The sequence below is a fragment of the Sabethes cyaneus genome, chromosome 2 (genome assembly GCF_943734655.1).
Source record: "Sabethes cyaneus chromosome 2, idSabCyanKW18_F2, whole genome shotgun sequence".
NCBI lineage: Eukaryota > Metazoa > Arthropoda > Insecta > Diptera > Culicidae > Sabethes > Sabethes cyaneus.
Genome location: NC_071354.1, coordinates 215,129,391 through 215,149,331, shown reverse-complemented (window position 1 = coordinate 215,149,331; position 19,941 = coordinate 215,129,391). Strand labels below are relative to the sequence as shown.

At 40.1% G+C, this 19,941-nt stretch overlaps 5 protein-coding genes across 6 annotated transcripts in view; 2 read left to right on the top strand and 3 right to left on the bottom strand.

The window, feature by feature from the left end:
• The window catches only part of LOC128738784 (proton-coupled zinc antiporter SLC30A1), a 41,500-nt gene extending 37,629 nt beyond the window's left edge, over positions 1-3,871 (top strand). For both annotated transcript variants that reach the window (XM_053834160.1, XM_053834159.1), the window contains exons 9-10: positions 3,613-3,691; positions 3,758-3,871. In XM_053834160.1, coding sequence (XP_053690135.1) covers positions 3,613-3,691; positions 3,758-3,837 — 159 coding nt within the window. In that variant the 3' untranslated portion in view covers positions 3,838-3,871. The remainder of the gene's footprint in view (positions 1-3,612; positions 3,692-3,757) is intronic.
• A 2,573-nt stretch (positions 3,872-6,444) lies between these two features.
• Positions 6,445-7,589, bottom strand: LOC128738786 (phosphatidylinositol N-acetylglucosaminyltransferase subunit C). Its single transcript, XM_053834162.1, has 2 exons — positions 7,521-7,589; positions 6,445-7,441 (listed from the first exon to the last, which is right to left on the bottom strand). Exon 2 carries the CDS (start codon positions 7,425-7,427, stop codon positions 6,579-6,581), a length of 849 nt encoding a protein of 282 aa, XP_053690137.1. The 5' UTR covers positions 7,428-7,441; positions 7,521-7,589; the 3' UTR covers positions 6,445-6,578.
• A 4,188-nt stretch (positions 7,590-11,777) lies between these two features.
• LOC128738783 (DNA-directed RNA polymerase III subunit RPC5) lies at positions 11,778-13,586 on the top strand. Its single transcript, XM_053834158.1, has 4 exons — positions 11,778-11,947; positions 12,013-12,141; positions 12,226-12,922; positions 12,983-13,586. Exons 1-4 carry the CDS (start codon positions 11,915-11,917, stop codon positions 13,495-13,497), a joined length of 1,374 nt encoding a protein of 457 aa, XP_053690133.1. The 5' UTR covers positions 11,778-11,914; the 3' UTR covers positions 13,498-13,586.
• On the bottom strand, positions 13,569-14,680 carry LOC128738787 (cancer-related nucleoside-triphosphatase homolog). The gene is made up of 3 exons (XM_053834163.1): positions 14,370-14,680; positions 14,046-14,211; positions 13,569-13,982 (listed from the first exon to the last, which is right to left on the bottom strand). The coding sequence occupies exons 1-3, from the start codon at positions 14,398-14,400 to the stop codon at positions 13,610-13,612; spliced, it is 570 nt and encodes a 189-aa protein (XP_053690138.1). The 5' UTR covers positions 14,401-14,680; the 3' UTR covers positions 13,569-13,609.
• Positions 14,681-15,077: 397 nt separating this feature from the next.
• LOC128737239 (histone chaperone asf1) lies at positions 15,078-16,457 on the bottom strand. The gene is made up of 2 exons (XM_053831837.1): positions 16,287-16,457; positions 15,078-16,003 (listed from the first exon to the last, which is right to left on the bottom strand). Exon 2 carries the CDS (start codon positions 15,985-15,987, stop codon positions 15,325-15,327), a length of 663 nt encoding a protein of 220 aa, XP_053687812.1. The 5' UTR covers positions 15,988-16,003; positions 16,287-16,457; the 3' UTR covers positions 15,078-15,324.
• Between the last annotated feature and the right edge of the window lie 3,484 nt (positions 16,458-19,941).

Below are 19,941 nucleotides of genomic sequence, written 5' to 3'. Positions count from 1 at the left end.
GTATCATCTGACACCTGCCGCTTTTGTAACTCTGAACCTGAAAGTTCAGCGCATCTGCTCTGCTATTGCGGAGCTCTTGCATTATCAAGGCACAACTTCTTAGGAAGTTTCCTTCTTACTCCATATCAGGTATGGAGCCTAAATCCCAAAACGGTCATTGGCTTTATAAACCATGTAGTACCGAATTGGGGCACAGGATTACAACTATTCCGCTCAACTCCATCAATGGGTATGAGCGATCCGTAAACTGTGTACAGCAATCGGGGCCTGCCACAAAAGACGATCATTAAGACTGGCGCAGTGGCCTTTTAACCCAATGCCCTTCTGGCATACAAAAAAAAAAATCTATTTATATAAGAGGCTTATGTCTGTACCGAAAACCAGGTCTCTGACAGGACGTCATGCGTTCGTAGAAATGGGTTGTATTCTCAGTCACCTCAATGGTCGACTGCTGGACTGCTCGATTGCTCAACTGATTGACTAGACTGCTCGAGTGGGCTGGTTGATTAGACTGCTCGATTTGTTTGCTCGATTGGACTGCTTAACGTATTGCTCGACTGAACTGTTCGATTCGACTGCTCGACTCAACTGCTTGATTGGACAGATCGACTTGACTACTTGACTGAACAGCTCGATTTAACTGCTCGAGTGGACTACTCGACTCAACTACTCGATTCGACTGCTTGACACATTTGCTTGACTTACTACTGGACCCGACTGCACTGCACGATTGAACTGATCGACTGGACTTTTCGATTCGGCTGCTCGAACAGACTGCTTGACTGGAAAGCATGCCTTTCGACTCAACTGCTCGATTCCACTGCTCGACTGGACTACTCGACTCGACTACTCGAATGAACTGCTTGACTCAAATACTCGACTAGACTACAGTGGGATTTCGAATTTGGCATGGCTCGATTTTGGCATGGTTCGATTTTGGCAACAAATGTATCCGTTTTTGGCAACACAATGTATTTCAAATTTCACTTCCAAAAGTATGTCTAAATATCAGCCAGTATCCGCATATATGCTTTAAATTATGAAAAAATAATGCCCTCAGTGTATTCATGAAAAAAAATTTGCGGGTATAGCAGGTTTCAAACAATAATATATTTATTGCCCTAGGACTACGTCTTACCGCGAGTTGCCAAAATCTTATTTGCAGCGGACGGATAGCTCTTGGTGGACGTTTTAAACATAAAATGGTTGCAATCGTTAATTAACAATATCTAGTCGATTTCTAACGCATTTACAGTTAATTTTTTCACATCAGAAAAGGGTCTCGATTTTGGCACGGTTTCGATTTTGGCAACATAGGCGACACGCATTCGTTGCCAAATTCGAAATCCTACTGCATTCGAATCGGCTGCTCGACTCAACTGCTCAACCCGATTGCTCGATTCAACTGCTCGACTAGACTACTCTATTTGATTGCTCGACTCAACTGTCAGCTTGATTCAACAGCTCGACTAGACTGCTCGACTTAGCCACTCAACCCGATTGCTCGACTCAACTGCTTGACTTAACTGTTTGATTCGACAGTTCAACTTAACTGCTCGATTTAACTGCTCGACTGGACTACTTGACTGAACTGCTCGACTCAACATTTCGACCGAACTGCTCGACTGAGCATCTTGACCCGACTCCTCAACTAGACTGCTTGACTAAACTGCTCGACTGGACTACTCGACTCAACTGCTCGACTCGACTGGTCGACGTTACTGTTCGAATGAACTGCTCGACTCAACTGTTCAACTTAATCGCTTGAACCTACTGCTTTACTAAACCATTCTATTCGACTGCTCGACTCAAGTGCTCGACTAGAGTACTCGATTCAACTGCTCGACTGGAATACTCGACTTAACAGCTCGACTCAACTGTTCGACCGGACTGCTTGACTGAACAGCTCGATTTAACTGCTCGATTTAACTGCTCGACTTAACTGTTCGACTCGACTGCTCGACCACACTGCTTGACTCGATTGATTGATTCGACTCGACTGCTCAACTCGATTGCTTGTCGCAATATCGTATGGTCGGTGTTAAATCAGACAGGACCAAGTCGTAAAATTTTAAAAAATGAGTTGATGATAGCAACCGATCAAGAATTTTCTAAGCAATATATTACTCTAATCAGACTACATAAATGGTGCAAACAGCCAAGTGTATTTATTCAGTTAAATAAATTCCACTACGACCATAAAAAAATTGTTTCAGTTTCTGGCTATGACTCTTTTATGTACAAAATCTTAGAGCTATATTTTGCAATATAAGAACTCAAAGAACTAATACAATATCTTCGCAAACACTGGCCAATGGAATCCGCAGTTTTCTGAATTCTGAACAGACATTTATATTTTCCGGATCGTAAGATTCGGGCTCAACTAGTCTATATATATAAGAGCCTTGTCTGTAGCCAAAACGAGGGGCGCGATATGTATTTTCGTGGTAATAATCGCCCACATTAAGCAAAGACTCAAACCAATCATACCAGATTGCATTCAAGTCGAGCAAAAGTAATGTAGTTGCACCTCATAGAGTTACATAGCGTTAGCGTTACACAGCGTACCTCCAATTTGCGCTCAATTAGACGTGAGGCGACGCGCGGGTTACAGTTAGTATCAATTATGTAATCAGTTTTCTTTTTAAACAATGTCCAAGCATTTAGCTTGATTGAATCGTACGCCGCCTTGAAGTTTCTAAAAAAAAATTTAGTTTGCTGGTCATAATTTGAAAATGATAAAAAACGTTGTCGTGATTTTTGTCACTTAAAGATTGGGCACTATTCTGTACGTCACGTAGAGTGTCATTTTGCTCGATTAGTTTACTTTTGGTATTATGTAAGTCACACCCAACCGGATTTAGTCGAGTAATTCGACTGAGTCGACCGCTAAAAAGCGGACTCAAGTCAGCAAGTGACGCCTGAGCTAGCTTTGTTTTGGTTATTCATAGAGCCGCTATGTTGCCCGTTTCCTCGCACTCGACACTCGAAACTCGACAGTGTTTGAGTCGAGTCGAGTTGCTCGACGTGACTTACAAAGTAGGGCCCACAAATTTATAAATAAGAAAAGCTATGAAGCTGTACTTCAAATTAGCTGGTTAAGGCCTTCATTGTTGTTTTGAGTAAATCTGTTATGATCCATTAAGGGGAGGAAAAAACTTGATAGCCACTAACTTAGACAATTTTTGTCAAATGATTTTAATAATTTTATAAAATATATCTTAAAAAATGTTCTACTGCAAAAATAATAAAGAAAAAATAATTTTTTTAAGATGGTCTTCCCTAGTTAGAATTTTAATGAAATTATGTTTCTTGGACTTGTATGTCGTCCGATCAGAATTATGTATTTACGCACATTTTTATTTCTATGCGACAGTAAATTTAGCTACACATGAGGGGTTTGAGTCCTAGGTTAGGACCAGATACAGTGAATAAAATGAACAATCATTCATTGCTAAAAACATTTTCTGTTACAACTACAACTTACAAGTGAAGCAGCATATTGAGCATATTTATTACCATGGTAACCTAATCGCAAGTCTTTTTATTTTCATGCGAGTCAAATCTTATAAAATCACTGCTAACATATATGGTTTTTCTTTATCGTTTCAGAACCAACCATCGTCACCGACACCATCTCCTTTTTTGTGCCGCCAAAGAAATTCAAGAACCGGAAACGATGTGGAATTGGGTAGATATAACAACCTGTTATAGTTGTATGCCAGTCAGCTTATTTGTGCTATTTTCTATCACACAGGATCGCTGCTGGATCAGGCTAATCCGAGCTCAGTGCTGACCGACATGGACAGCAGCGGCCAGTCGAAATTGGCGGTCTGACAGCTGACGACGAGCAGTAGCAGTAAGATGCCGCACGTTTCCCTGCAGCAACAGACCAGTACTTCTTCCTCTTTATTGCATTATTCTACCCATCGTCAGGCAACTCAGCTTCCGCTGTCGTTGTCATCGTCGTCCTTTTTGAAGAAATCTAACCAACGTGGTGGGAGCATACGTGCGAGTAAGCAACCGTTTTCCCCACTTGCAGGCTGTGATGGTCGTCGTATAATATTTAATCTTAGCTGTAATAACCTTACCGATGGCGGCGACCGTGCTCAACCGGGCTCGATCGACGGTTCCGGTAGCCGCATCTCTAGTGGCGTCGCCAATACGACGATCTTAGGTGATAATTTAGGTAAACCATCGCCCGGCAGTGTCGTCGGTCAGCGGACGACTTCCTCGCTGACATCGTCTCTGGCGTCTATCTGTTCACTGACGTCGGCTGCCGCGACCGCTGGCGCCGCCGGCGGTGGTGATCGGCCTGTGACAGCCGCCCGACCACGGCACTATAGCCTGCAGGCGGCCTCCAGCAGCTTGCTGGAAAGCTACGTCAACGGGTCGGATTCGCCGCTGCGGAATCTATACTGTCAATGTAAGCACCATGCGGTTGCCGCCGAGTGAACACGCTTAGTCAGACCGCCCCGCGAGAGGTCGTCAGTAGTTTTCTGACGAGCAATGCGAAGAGGATTAGTGTAATTGTAATAGATTGTAGTTAGAGTTATTTTCGGTTGACTTTATGTTTTACGGTGCAATCAGAAATAGTTTGTTAGTAGATGCTAATGAAGATTTTATCAAATAATAACTTGTAAAATGAAAGTATTTTACGTCGCAGAAATATTCAAGCTCTTCCGACCAGAGGAATGAGTTTTCTACTGTTTCTGGTGCTTTTTGAACAATTTGCGTAGAGAATGAAAATGTATCAGCTGGTTCTTTCGAGTAATTTATTCTTCTTTGCTCGAATTGCAAGAACCAGGAGCTGTATTGCTCCGGTTCATTATTAAATGTGTTACAATATAGTACTTTCATTACTATTGATTACTTACCACCGGCAAATGCAACATGGCTTTACAGTTATGTTATTCTATGATCTCTCTTTAAGTAAATTTAAAATGTATTCATGAGAGCTGTTGTTGTGCTAATGTGTTTGTTCTGTCACAATATATTAACAAAGTCGTTCAATTTTGTTTAAGTGCATATATTGTTTTCAGCAATAGAACAGCAGTAAATCGAAAGAACTAAAACCTTACATTATTATGTATAACATCAGGTTGCATCACTGTGTAGCATGACTTTACAATTAAACGAAATTCAGAACAAACGCAAAGTTCATCTATATTGCCAACAAAAAACCAACATTAGAAATACAAGCCAGTACAGTACGTTGTGAACATTAGATCCGAAATAGAATATTTACCGATTACCCATCAATAGAAACTGATTGAAAATGCCAATTACCTTGGCTTGGTTGAAACTGGTAGTTACAGAACAAAGTTTTTGATATACAACTTTTAGTTTGCTGCTGATTGAATAACGATAAAACATTTACACCAATGAATCTAAACCGGAGTTAACTCGGAAGAACAAAACAAAAAAAAAACGGAAACAGAATGTATAGCTCAAGTGTTATATCGCATACTTATAGAATGCCGAAAATAGTTTGGATACTTTGTAGTAGCTACTTATCTACATTTATTAAAATGGTGTAAAAATACATTCAAAACGGTTGAGCATCTGTCGAAAATACCTACCAGTTAGTGTATTGTGTTGCCACGTCTCAGTCAGTCGAGTGTAACCATTTTAATAACAGAAAAAAAACACGAAAAAGCAAAGTATATGATAGATTTGTTCTCCTATGTGTCCTTCGATTTTGAAAACCAACCAACAAGCTTAGATAATTAGGCAACGTTGTTCAAATAGATTTATTACCTTTAAAGAAAAAAGTAAAAGCTATCCGACCGCGGATAACATAACAACCAACAAATAAATTAATATTTTGCTCAAATACGAACTGTTTAAACTTAGCTAACGGCAATTCTTACCGAACTATAAGATAATAAACAATCATTCGCATTTGTACCGATTTTTAGATGAGAGTGAAATACTATAAAATACAATGCAAGCCAAAAAACGCTACACCATATAGTAAAAAAAATAGTTAAATCAATGTTGAAGCAAACGAATTTGACTGCTTCGACTCGTCATTTTATTGTGCTGCTGCAAATGTTGAAACAAAAAAAAAACGAACATTAAACCACTCACCACTACAACACCTAACCCTAACTACAAACATAAATTTAAAATATGCTCTCACACACCCGAAAATGCGCATTTTAAAAAGAGGTCACATTTGTAACGTGGAAATAACTAAATCGATCGACGTTTTTGACACAATTGGATGTTTGCAAATGATAAAAAAACGCTTCGTGTTCTTTGGAAGCGCTGCACGATTGGAGATTATAAGAACAAGTACTAAAAATTGGTAGCACGTAGCGAGTACCACATATGTATCGGAAGAAAACCCCCCGTTTTTTGTAATGATATTTGAAAATTGAGCTGAATAGGCAATCAATAAAAGGTATATATGAAATAAAATATCAATATAAGCGATGAATAGTACCGTAATTTATTCCGAAGCATATTAAAAATATTAATACAAAATCATTGTCCGTTTTCGTAAAACTACCTTAACATAACAATTTTTGGTAGCACTAATGACTAGAATTTATTGTACAGAATAGAACGATTCAACTACTGTTACTATTACAATCGTTCACAATTGCCTCGTCCCACGGTCCGTGGATGTTATTCTTATGCCGCTGCAGTCGCACGAACAGCAGCGGACACAGAAGATTAACGAAAACCAGCGCAGCGCTGTAGGTCCAGAAGATGGTCATGGAAATTTGCAGCAAAAAGTAGCAACAGCTGGCAACGGCTGCCAGCACCAGTGGTAAGTTAAACACCCTTGCCACCAGAATAGGCCCTAGGGCGAAGTAGACGGCGGCTACCTCGAGCAGGACGAAGGCATGAAACGACGACGAAAGCCGGGAAGCCAAACAGATGGCACCGAAAATAGCCGCGTTCAGGGAAATCGCCTTCGAAACAATCGCTGCCGATACGCCGTAGTCGAAAAATATCAGGTGCAGGGCCAGCACCAGAAACGTCATCGAAAAGATGGTATCCGTGCTGACACTGTCGGTCAGAGTATGCAGCAGCGGTGAGAATATGTAGCCGAACACCAGCACGGCCACAGCGGTTTTTGAATCCTCAATGACATGTGCAAATCGAAGGTTGCGGACGGAATATACGAAATATCCAACGATGGTTCCACACACGGCTTTTCCTAGGATATTCTGCGGACTCACGCCGTCCGTGTACAGATAGTGAAACACAATCAGGAACGCTGTGACGATCGATATTTGCAGGCTCACTCGAGATGCTCCGAAGAATGCTTCCGAAAACGTGTAGGTCTGAAGGTTTTGGTTGGTTTTCAGATCTTGTAGGAAGCTGGGATCGGTGTAGTTGTCTTCATACTCGGAGTTTTCATACAGATTTTTTCGCCACGGCTTACGTTTGGAATATTGACCATACTCCATCGTTAGGTGACGTTCTGAAAAATATTTAAAGTAAAACGGCGTGCTAAAATACTTACAACTTAAAACGGACACGAAAATTTGTTGTTTTCATACCTTTTAAGTTTTTTAATCCAAAATCGAAAAATCTAGGAATACAACGAATAGACACCCGGGTTGCGTTGGAAACTGCCCTAATCCGGCATTCGATAACTGACAGTGACCTGTTTTTTGTCGAAAAATGTTGTTATTCACATTTTGACGTTTCATGAAGTGAAGAGGAATTCGCGTACACGCTAGCGGAAAGTAGCTTATAGATTGAGTTGATATTACTCGTATAAGTTTAAGCTGGAATCACACTGACCGTCAGCGAACATCATCGGCAAGCGGCAACGTATCGTCAACGTCAACGGGAACGTCAGTGATGGTTGCAAGAGTGCCTTGACGCTCCGTGATGTGACGTTCCGGACGCGTGTGAATGCGCATATTGAAAATGCATGCGTCAATCACTGACGTTCCGTTACGATACGTTGCCGTTGATGTTCGGTGGTGGTCAGTGTGATTCCAGCTTTAAGCCTAGTATCGACCTGAAAAGAAATGGGCGAAAAGATAGGCCAAGAAATGCCAAAGAAAAGATGTTCCATTTGCGATTTCTTTAGCAGTATGCACCTCACAAGAAATATTATTTCACTTTCAGATGGCGTAGTTTTACATGCAAGTGAATTGAAACGTCACTTTTTCGTACGGAATAATATCCGGCGCAATTATTACCACAAGAAAAACTGACAGATAAATGCATGCCTTGCAGTTGTCAAATTTTCTTCGGTAAATAACAGGATTTTTTCTTGAGCTGTTTTCTTTTCAGCTGGATACTAGGCTTTAAGCGGGGTACGCTGCTGAAAAGAAAACAGCTCAAGAAAAAATCTTGCTATTTACCGAAGAAATTTTGACAACTCCAATGCAAGCAACCACCTGTCATTTTTTCTTGTGGTAATAATTGCGCCGGATATTACTCCGTAAGGAAAAGTGACGTTTTAATTCACCTGCGTGTAAAACTGCGCCATCTGAACGTGAAATAATATTTCTTATGAAGTGCGTACTGCTTAAGAAATCGTAAACGAAATCGATTTCTTGAGCATTTCTTGTCCTATCTTTATACCCATTACTTTTCAGCAGCGTACCCCGCTTTATCCAGCTTTTTGCGAGCCATAATAGCAGACGGGTTCGTAATATTTGAACAGCATTTAATATATCGCATGTTTTCTTTCCGCAAGTTCCTTTGGTTTTGCCGTGAACGTCCGGAAACAAAGCTTGCGATGTATTACTGAAATGTCAAAAATGTTGTTCAAATCATGATGAATAGAGCATAGTGAAACGAAAGGCCTAAAAGCAGAAGCAATCATATTGAAAAAAGCTAGAAAAGCTTGTGACGTAGGCATCTTTTTTACAAAAGTTTACAGTCGAAAACACGTGCTCGTGATATATATATATAAAACACCATCAACGCAGGCGGTGAGCGCTTTTCTGGTGGTGACGTTGTTGACGGACAATATTTATCAGTGTAAATTCCAATGTATTTCCGTCCATGGAGGTAGATTTTTTAGGTAGATTTTGACTTGTAAAAAGAGATCATAATCTGAATTATCATTAGATATTAGAATTTTTATTACTATCAAAAAGTTTCTTATCGTTTAATATTGCTGATTGCAAGAAAACATTTACATTCAAAAGTGCGCAATCGCTCCTAAAACTGCTATTTTAGCTTAAATCGTATCAGTGTCTTCGGCGCATTTCTTGGTTGGAATATAACGAAAAAGTTTGCCGAAGATACTGTAGCGATTCAATCTAAAATAGCACTTTTATAAGCAATTGCACACTTTTGAGAGCAAAATTTCTCATGCAATCAGCAATAATTTGTATAAAAGCATGCTTCTAGTCTAGAGGACAACATAGCCCGTTGCATGATCTGAGTCGTTTGCGGCGTGATCGAGGTTCTTTGCTGAAGCGTTCGTTTTTGTGACGGTTGTTTTCAAAATTTGCATTTGCTGTAGCGCCGCACATACTTGCGTGGTAACGAGAGTAGAACTTGATCTATTACACTCACCCCATCTGCAGGCAACCATGTTTTCGCCGCAAACATCTCGTGTGTGCGAAAATGATGTAGCATATCAGCACTGCGTTTCACTCAACTGCCAGCAGTCTGATTTGGGCCCGGTGTCAAATTTTGAGCCCAGGACATGCTGTCGCTGACGTTCACTGCAGCTCGATATAGAGATGTTGATGGGATGATGAGTATGACACTACTGTGTTACCTGACTCACTGCGAATATGCGTTGTATTCGCGGGGTCGTGTTGGTTCGAAAGGTTTCGAAAAATATCGCCCTTGTATCGAAAATATCGTTAATTTTGATCACTAAAAATTACGTACTTAAACGTTATATTTCAAGTGCCAGTAGTACGCAATAATTGGATTGTGAAACCGAATTGTTATTTATGCAACTTTTTACAAATTTAATGCAATAACCAAAGCACAACTTATAAGAAATCGTTTGTTATCGATATAAACTGCATATGCGTTATAAACGAATAAAACGTATGGTTACGTTTTATTTCAATAACACGCATATTCGCAGTGAGTCAGGTAAAACAGTAGTATACTACCGTGGACCCCCGTTCGTTTGACCGTTTTTAATCTGAACACTTTAATTTGAACCCCGTTGGTTTGCACGACGCGCAAATTAAAAATGGTTTAAATGTCATTCTCAATATAACATCATTTGCTTATGCAGACAATGTACATAAACACGATTTGTTTGTACTGATCTAGCGTGTTTAATATGTTTCAAAAGGCGATTTCCCAACGATTGTGGTAGAAATATTCGCTGTTTGCAAGTGCCAAGTGAATCAAACCACCAAAACAATAACAAAGAACAGGGCAGCCAGCTCACACAAGATCTAGCATATTTAGGGTTACCAGTTCCCGCTTAGGAAAAATTCGGATGCCTGGCAGAAATTGAACAGAATCAATATGGCGCCGGCAAAATTTGACATTCAGAACCGGTTCGTCTTCTTCGTTTTTCGCTCGCTTTTCTGTATGTCAAAAATGACATTTTGAAACGGGAGATACGTGCTTCACGCGATGCTGCCTAATGTTGCAGTTCTGCACTACAGGTAAGAAAATAATATTCAACCTGTTTCTGAGGGATTTAGTTTCTGTTTTTAAAGCCTCACGAAACATTTTAAATGGTCGATTCCAATAACGTGCGTGCTCCGTGCATTCTTTTTGTTTTCAGACCAAAGGTCCCGCTCATCTGGTTTCAGCTTCTGAAATGCACCGAAAACTAACAAAAATAAGCTGAACGTAAGAATGAACAATAAAGTAGTGTAAAATGCGCAAATGTACACTCAAAATATTCTGCACATAACTAATGGTAAATTTCCATATGAAATTCTAGATGATTATCATGTGCCGCATATAAACACAATCCGCCTATAGAAATACACATAGAAATTATACGGATATGAATAGTATGTGCAATTATACACAAAAAATATGCGCATATGAATAGTATGTGCAAAAGTTTCGCGTACCCATAAATTATAACTCTGTGGCATATTGAGCTTGCTGACGTTTACCGCACGCACACATCGACGCGCGATTTGTTGTTGCTGTTGTTAGATTTTACATTGATTTTACACGTTTGTTTTTGTTTTCCCCCAGTTATACCCCGGTAAAAAAACATACGTTTGAGTGAAAAACGATAAGTTTTTGCATCCCTTAGCAAGCTCTATAAAGTTCATTGACTAGGCACATTGCAAAAATCTATGTGTGGGACACATAGAAATTATACGAAAAGTTTTCTCAGTGTATGTATTGTTTTTTTGATGACAGCTTTTTTTAATCAAAAAGTTACGCAAAAAACAAACCGGTTGAATCGGTTTCGGTATCGGTTCTGTTCGACATGGCTGACAGAAATCGAACAGAAATCTGGCAGACAAAACCGTTAGGCGAAATTTCTACCAGAGTCGGTTGTTGCCTTTCTGCTAGTTTTCACGGGTGACGGCGGCCAGAAATCAGGCAGAATGCCTGGCAGAAAAAGTTTTTCGCTGCCAGATTTTTGTTCGATTTCTGCTGGACGCGCCTAAGCGGGTTGTTCAAATTAAAAGCTAACCCCGTTAGTTTGCATGACGAATCGTTCAAACGAACGAGGGTCCACTGTACTCTGATATTCCTGCATCTGGAATACAAACGATAAAAACGTTATATTTATTGCACGACAACTTTTAGATCGCATTGGACCAGCTGTCACGGCTGAATGATGAAACCTGAAATATCGCCATCTCTTTTCATCATTCCAATCCTGGCTGTTCTTGTGTTACCTGCGGGCTTCGAGATTTTGTTCACGTTTTTTTTTGAAACCTCCTACCTAATGTGAAAATATTTCCGGCAGGTATTGCTGCTTTTTAATCTGTTTAGAAGTTTATAGTTTGCCTCGACTTGGCTAGTAATAATGGATGACGAAGATGACCCGGTTGTAGAAGAGGTAATTTAATAATTTTAATGAATCAAGCTCGACTATCTAATCATGATTTCATGTCAATCCTTTAGATTCCAGTGTTTCTGTCCACAACTCTCGCGGAGAATCTCTACCTGTTGCAGTACCCAGTTAAGTCGTCGAATGCCACTTTCGACGATGGCCAAGTTGTAAATAGTTGTGTTAAACCAATTAATCAGCAGGTAAGTTATTATCGCAAGGTCGTGCTGTAGTCGTCTCGCCACATGGTAATTGTTTTCATTTTTTCTTGTGTGTTATTGCAACAGATAAAAGTGGATTACGCCTTGAATACTGCTTCGAAAAATTACGACTCTTTCAAGGGTGAACAGTTTGCGATTGCGGCAGACGGCAAAGAGAAGGATCGACAGCAGAAACCAACATTTCGCAGTGGAACGATGGACAAGCAATCTTTTCTCAGTTCGAAGCCCATCGAAGATATAAATAGGTACATGATGTGCGTTCTTCAGGATCGGGAAATCCATGCGACACCGTTGAACGGTATTGTTTCGATGCGGCAAATGTTTTCCTACTTTGACAAGCAGGATACACGTACGAAGGCCGAGCAGAAAGCGGAACAGGACGCCGATGGGGAGGAAGAGGAAGCCAAACAGGTCACGGTAAAATTTGCCCGCACCGAGAACGAGAAGGTGCGTAAGGCCAGGGAGAAGTCTTTCAACTACATCTCTAAGATGGAATCGGAAGAACCATGGTGCGAAACGTTTTGGCACGCTAAAAGTTCGACTGCCGCCGAGTTGGAGAGACAAAAACTGTTCTGCGGCAGCTCGTCCCGTGTGGGCACGGAAAGTGTACTGAATGTTGGTTCTGCCGAATATCTAGACATGTTAATTAGTAAGGAGAAAACGGATAGGAATATAGATTCTATGCTGCCAAGTCGTGTCGTTTGCATGCATAAGCTAAGGCAAATGGCACTAGTCGACCAGATTAGGGTAATTCTTAAGGATGGTAAGGATGGGTTGATTAATTCGAGAAATAATAATTAAATGATATTTTTCTCATTTGTAGCTAAGGTACTCACCTTTCAGCAAATTATGGAACTTCTGCCGGACCGGAGCCTTGCAGCGGATAAGGTTCTTCGGACCCTTCCGATGGCTGGTGTGCTAATCCGAGGCAACTGGGTTGTTCAATCGGATAGCATCTATTTGGAGGGGAGCGTGTCCAGTATCAACGGTGTTCCAGCGGAACAGATGTGCAAAGCACGTGACTATATTCTGTATCGATTTACCCAGTGTGATAAACTGGATCGACATCAGCTGGCGCTGATTACTCAACTTCCGACAGAGGAGATCCGGGAAATTCTTTGCTCGATAGCGAAGCTGAACAGCGACCGAAGCTGGAGTATGCTGCTACCGCCGAACGAAGATTTCTCGGGTACCGAGCTGGAGATTAGTGATCGACAGAATGCTTTCTGGACAGCCCGGGCAGATAAGTTCAACGAAATGGAGAAAAGCAACAAACGAGTGCGCAAACGATCCGCACGGTCTGAGAGTAAATATGACACAAAAATGAGCAATGGATAGCGAGGGTTAGTGGTTGTTCCACTAACCGGCAGTGCGTTCCACAACTTGTAAGCATAATTATTTATAATCGAATAAATATATTTGAGAAGTTCGAGTCATTTAAACTACTTGGTTACTGACCTGCACTAGTCATCCGAATAGTCGCCTCTAAAATTTCCATCACCATCTTGTTGCGGTTGGAAAAAGTAACATGGAATAACATCGTTTTCGGGATGGCTTTCAGTTGTTCGACGATCGGAAGCACTGCCTTCAATGGGATTGTCGCCAGAAGAAATAGATTATCTCCCCGGGTAAGGCGAGCCGTGAGTTGAGCCAGACGAGTTTCGAAAGCTTTCGATTTGAGTTCCATTTTACCGATTTCATCTAGCAACAGTAGATTTGCAGTGCTCGCATTAAGGGCTGGTAGCGCTAGTGATTCGAATTCCGAAACGCATACGCTGTATTTGCCGACTCGATACCGTGCTGGATAATTGGGCAAAGATTCACTAAAATAGACAAAACTGTGTGCTAAACGAGCCATAATGCAGGGATCAAGGGTGGCCAATTACCTGACTCGTGCCAGTGGTGCTTGCTTACCATCGAAAGTGACAATGTCGAAACCCGTTCGTTCACCATTGGCCGCTCGCACTTCTTCCGTATAAAACCCATCAAATTGCATGCCGCGTTTCTTGAGCTCTAGGCTAACACTGCGCATGATAGTGGTTTTGCCCACTCCTGCCGAGTAAGAAAAAATGTTAACCTCGATTTTACATTTTGATCTAACTCGTTCCGACCAACCAAACAGAAAAAACTGGCTATTTTGAAATTTGATAAAACTTTGATTGATCAGAATGCAAAATGGGAATTCTTATCGGAACGGATACGGTCATTACCTGGCATTCCTGTGACGAGGATCACGTGCATTGACACTGAGTAATTTCACACGAGTCTCTGGAAATGATAAACGTATCAATTACAGTTTTTTTTTCAAGCAAACGCAAACATTAAGATATCAGTTGAAATTCTTATTTTCTTAACGATAATGAAATAAAGTGTATAAGTAAAATTTTTAAACATTTTCGACTCCCTCAAAACTTTAACCCAACGGCCCGGACGCGACCGGTTTTATTTTCAAGAAAATACAAGACAAGAAAAAGCAAACAATTTTAATTTTGTGATTACAATATACAATCGCAGTAGCCATTTGATATTTGTCACGTAAAATGGCAAGTTAGACAATTCATGCGCAACTGTACGTTGCTGAATGGTGAGGGGTGAGTGACGTGCAACTTTATTTCATTGTCGTTCGCATTCATTCTGGTGAATTGTCACATTTCGCATAAGCCAAAAGATTCGTCTTGAAAATCTTACGTCATTCACTTCGACTAATGCTGAACGGAACGCGAATTCAAATTCGCTGTGCCACGTCACTCGCCCCGTAAAATATGCTCCTAAACCTGTGCCTCGGAGCTTTCCTGAATTGAAAATATCAACTTTTGCACAGTAAGGGAGAAACATACTCGAATTTGGAAAATATCAATATCAGACTATACTTTATTACTAAACTTGTAGTGTGTATTATTTTAGTATATTTTTTTTTTATTAATTATTTACATATCGATTTAATTTTAAAGCAAAATCAGTGAATCAGCACGATATGGTTCAGAAAACGGTTCGGAAAGTATTTCTTAAGAAAATTATCCCCGCTCTTGTGTCGATTCACCCTCGAGTAAGACTATTCTCTCCAAGTGAGTAAAAGAAAACAACGTTGAACGCTAGACGACGAAGCACACTAAAACTCTTAGTCAGCAGAGACAAGTTATCGGACGTCACGCACTACCCATAATCTCAGCATTCCATCGCTAGCGAGTTGGAGTTTTCGTTGAACTCCCTCGGTAGAGCCAAACTGTTGTCGTCATGCGTCGCTTCGGGCATCATTCCAACGTCGCTCGGTCCGGCTTCCATATCGTCGAGGCGGTCGTTTTCGATTGCCATACCAGCTTCGTCGTCCATTCCATTAGCTCCATTGGTGCCGTTTGCCGGGTTGTCATCCCAGTTGATTTTAAATCGAGTCACACGCGGCTTGGAAGCAAGAATATTGCGGGTCATCTGCTGGAATAGTGGCTTGGCAGGCGGGTTCTCTCGTAACTCTGGATCGGAGTACTCGTTGTTGATGAAGTATCCAACGCGAACAAACTCCTGACCTCGGTAGGAGCATGTGAGCAGTACAACGGTCACGCCAACGGCATCCTGCTCCGGAATACGAGCCACGTTCGGGGGATCGGCTTGGAAAACGAAAATGTGGCGTCCCTCCGGCACTGGTCCCACGTAGATTGTGTCCAGCACCTGGTCAAATTCTTCCGATTCTGCCGAACCGACATAGATCATTTTCCATTCCAAATCTTCCTTTAGCTCTTCGATGCACTCAAACGTAAGCTCAAATTGAAACGGATTCAGGAAGCTGCTCGGATTATCCAGTACCACAACGTTAGTGATGTGAACCTTAGCCATGTCGTATCCCGCTTGTCTACATCAACCAAAGAACAAAGAGTCAGCTTATTGGATTCCTTAAGTATATAAGTATAAAATTTCAACGTATTTAGGATTGAACAAAATATGTTTTACCAAGTGCAGAGCTTGCGTTCAATAAAAGTACTCTAAACTGTATTTCAATTACTCAATGCTTCAAAAATCGGATATTTCCGGACACTGCTAATTTTAAATTTTAGCACATCCGCGTCATTCTTTATGCAAGAACAATTGAAATTTGGCGCAAACAAAAATTTCTAATGATTCAGCTTTTAACTTACCTTCAGTCGAGCTTTCCAGAATTTTCCCGTAAATTGCCGCAGTCGGTAATCGAATCTTTATCGGCGATCAATACAGCAGACGTGCTGAGAATAGGTTATAAGACTTTTATGTGGAAAATAAAACGAATTTTTACAAATTTGCAGAATAATTTAACACTAACAAAATGCTGAAGCTCGGCTTTTCCGAAAATTATGGTCTGCTTTCGATTCTGACAGCTGCCCAATAATAACAAACCCGTTATACGCCTGCTTTTCCCGCTTTCGTTCAAGACAGATTTTGTTTTAGAGCACATTCAAATGGGTACACGCTATCCGAAAACTGCCAAACATAATTCTAGATAGAATTAACAAAAGGGCGAATGTCGCAAATGTAAACAAACCGAGTGAGAGTTACTTTTTGCTGGACCAGCATATGTCGACTAACATTTGAAAGGGGCGGATAAGCCAACTGTCAAACAGAACGAGTGAGAGTTCATTTTCCTATGCTGCTCCAGCAAAAAGTAACTCTCACTCGTTCTGTTTGACAGTTGGCTTATCCGCCCCTTTCAAATGTTGGTCGACATATAGGAAAAGCAACCCTCACTCGGTTTGTTTACGCTTGCGACATTCGCCCTTTTGTTAATTCTATCTTCAATTAAAAACATAATTACATAATTACACATAATTACACGCAAAATAATCCACACGTTCTTTCCACGTGAAAAATCGCGTAAATTTCTCTACAGGGAGTTACGTGACTTTCAGTTGAACATTATTGGAAGATACAAAAACATCTATCTGATTTCCACATAAATGCACGCATATTAGTGCAAACTACGTTGAATTCACGTAAATAGTACGGGAAAAGTTAGATGGAAAATAATCACATAACTTTTCACGTAATTTCGACGTGAAAATTATTTTGAGTGTAGAGCTTGCTAAGCCCCCCGCTTACGAAAAAGTCGGATGCCTGGCAGAAATCGTACAGATCCAGGGGTGACATTGCGCATCTCGTTTCGAGTGATTTTGGTTCGTTTCGACCACGTTAAACAAATGGGCGTCTCCCCGCTTACGAAAAAGTCGGATGCCTGGCAGAAATCGTACAGAATCAATATGGCGCCGGCTGAATTTGACATTCAGAACCGGTTCATCTTCTTCGTTTTTCGCCCTATTCTCTTTATGTCATAACAAGTGACAAGACATGACACGCGCTGCTCCTTGTAGTTTCCGATTCTAGGTAAGAAAATTACAAATTTATATTTGCAACCTTCAGTTTTCGTTCGTATAGCCTAAACTAAACAAATCAAACAATCTGCGTCTATAACTAATCATAAAAATGTTTGTTTTGTTTAGTGTGATACATTTATAACCAGACCTTTTTTCAGATAATTGATTCCAGTACCGCTGTTCTTTTGTGCGCCATTTATGTGTGTGTGTGCTTATAATAATGTAAATAAAAAGTTACAAAAATAAATATAAATTTGGTTTAACGTAATTTGTAGGATGACATTCTATTCTTAAAAATGGAGGCGCTTCCACTAATCAAGGGAATGTTCGATCCGTACCAAATTTTGGATTTTTACTTCCTGCACACTTAATAAAAACCACCGAGTTCGGTAAAATTTTACCGAAGTCTAAACAGCTGAACGTCCGATTTTTTTTTTATGATGCCAAACATTATTAATGATCCGTAAACGTCGATATGCACCACCAAATTTTTTACCGAACGTTCGGCTGTTTAGATTTCGGTAAATTTTACCGAATCGTTTAAGTGTGTGGCCGAAAACGAACAATCTGGCAAAATTAGGTTCAAATCCGTGAAGGTCGATTACACGTTTGAACTTTTTCTCGGTCACTTGGCATGGAATGACCCATAAACATTTGGCCTATTATCACTCCTTCCCTTTTAATATTGCTGATTGCAAGGAAAATTGTGCCATCCAAAGTGCGAAATCGCTCATAAAACTGCGATCCAGCATTAAATCGTTTCGGAATATCTTCGGCGCACTTTTTCGTTACATTCCAAGCAATAAGTGCACTGAAGAGACCGAAACAATTTAAGCCAAAATAGCACTTTTATGAACGATTGCGCACTTTGGATGGTAAAAATTCCCTTGCAATCTGCAATACTTTGACCCCTGTCGAGATTTTCGAGTTCCAGTTTCGGGCCGTTCATTTTAAAATATCGTCAGAAAGCTCCAGATACTTGCTATGTACATAATTTTACGCTAGGACAGTACATGACATGTGACTTCTTCTTCTTCTTTTTTTTGTTTTGGCGATTCCCTTTCAAAATTTACTACGGCAAGCGAAAAGTGTTTCCAAGAATGCAGCTGCAGTTTATGATAGAAGCCACTAACTAGATCACTAATTACACAAAAATAGATCCAATCTGATCGAATAATACTTACATTTCGATTTAGTTTGTTTTATGTTAACACGCCACGATAAACAAACTCTTAAAAACCTAGTAACTTGAAAAACTTGATTGTTTCAGGGTTTGCTGTGGTTTCCAGCAACACTTTTGCGCTTCCCTTGTGAATTTTTACAGTTCTACAGTTGCACGCATGAAATCAGTCAATCAGGAAGCTGACTCTTTTTTGACAGAAAATTGGCTCTTTGGCGATACAACGTGTCATCACAGACAAACAGACATAACGCTTGGAAGAAAAATCAACAAAAATTATCGTACCTCACATTTAGCCTGAACACTAGCACCATCTATGATCGACATTCCCAAATATCAAATAGCAATATGGGTGTTCCTCAAAGTAGCAAGTATTTTTTGTGGGGAATTCCCCTTCTTTTGTCTAAAAGCGCCACTTTGACCAAAACGGAGACATTCCCAACTAAGCCCAAATTTGAAATGACGGTTTTATCGGTACGATGAATGGAAAACGAGTGTTATGTCTGTTTGTCTGTGGTGTCATGTTCTGTCCTAGATTTTACGTAGGTAAATTGAAACCACTGACGAATTGAAACGTTTAAACAACAATTTTTATTTTATATCCGGGTGTTCCGACTACCCGAATTTTGTCGGATTTTCGGTCAGTAAATTTACGGTTAAACCATGTCGCAGTCATGCGACTGCGACATACCACTTTTGATAGTTTATGAAAATACATACCAGATATTATTTTTCGTTGCATTTCAAGTCAGCCATTCGAAATGTTGTTTGGCAAAAAGTGAAATATTAGTTGAGTTTGAGTATGTAAAATCTCTTACTGTACATTAAAAGCGATGGTTCTGACAGTTGTATATATTTCATAGGACATATCGACTGATTTCGATGATTCATTCATGTAAAAATCTTGTGAAAATGTCGGACTATGGTTTAATTAATGTAAATTATAACTTATCGATAATTAAATAAACTCGAGACGTGTGGATAACACTGGGAAAACGAACGAAGTTATCAATGCAAGCAATATTTTTCATTCATTTCTATTTCAGAGCATTTGTATTTTCAAATTGGACGACGTTCCCATATATTATTCAAAAATTTTTGAGGGTTGGATAAAATCGGTAAACCGCTGTATTTAAATTTTTGCTCAATGCTATTGTTTTTTATGTCTAAACTTTGGCTTAGAAGCACTCTATTATTAATATAATTTAGTTTTTGTCTAAACTTTATTTGAATACTTGGTTGGGTTCTACTTACCAAGTTAATGTAATC

Excerpts from the sequence above, each read along its gene's own strand:
- LOC128738783 (XM_053834158.1), top strand. The coding sequence starts at position 11,915 with ATGGATGACGAAGATGACCCGGTTGTAGAAGAG. Across the intron at positions 12,142-12,225 it reads TTAAACCAATTAATCAGCAG|ATAAAAGTGGATTACGCCTT; the intron begins GTAAGTTATTAT and ends TTATTGCAACAG. Across the intron at positions 12,923-12,982 it reads TAGGGTAATTCTTAAGGATG|CTAAGGTACTCACCTTTCAG; the intron begins GTAAGGATGGGT and ends TCTCATTTGTAG.
- LOC128738787 (XM_053834163.1), bottom strand. The coding sequence starts at position 14,400 with ATGCACGTGATCCTCGTCACAGGAATGCCAG. Across the intron at positions 14,212-14,369 it reads CCTCGTCACAGGAATGCCAG|GAGTGGGCAAAACCACTATC; the intron begins GTAATGACCGTA and ends CTTACTCGGCAG. Across the intron at positions 13,983-14,045 it reads GCACCACTGGCACGAGTCAG|TGAATCTTTGCCCAATTATC; the intron begins GTAATTGGCCAC and ends TGTCTATTTTAG.
- LOC128737239 (XM_053831837.1), bottom strand. The coding sequence starts at position 15,987 with ATGGCTAAGGTTCACATCACTAACGTTGTGGTACTGGATAATCCGAGC.
- LOC128738786 (XM_053834162.1), bottom strand. The coding sequence starts at position 7,427 with ATGGAGTATGGTCAATATTCCAAACGTAAGCCGTGGCGAAAAAATCTG.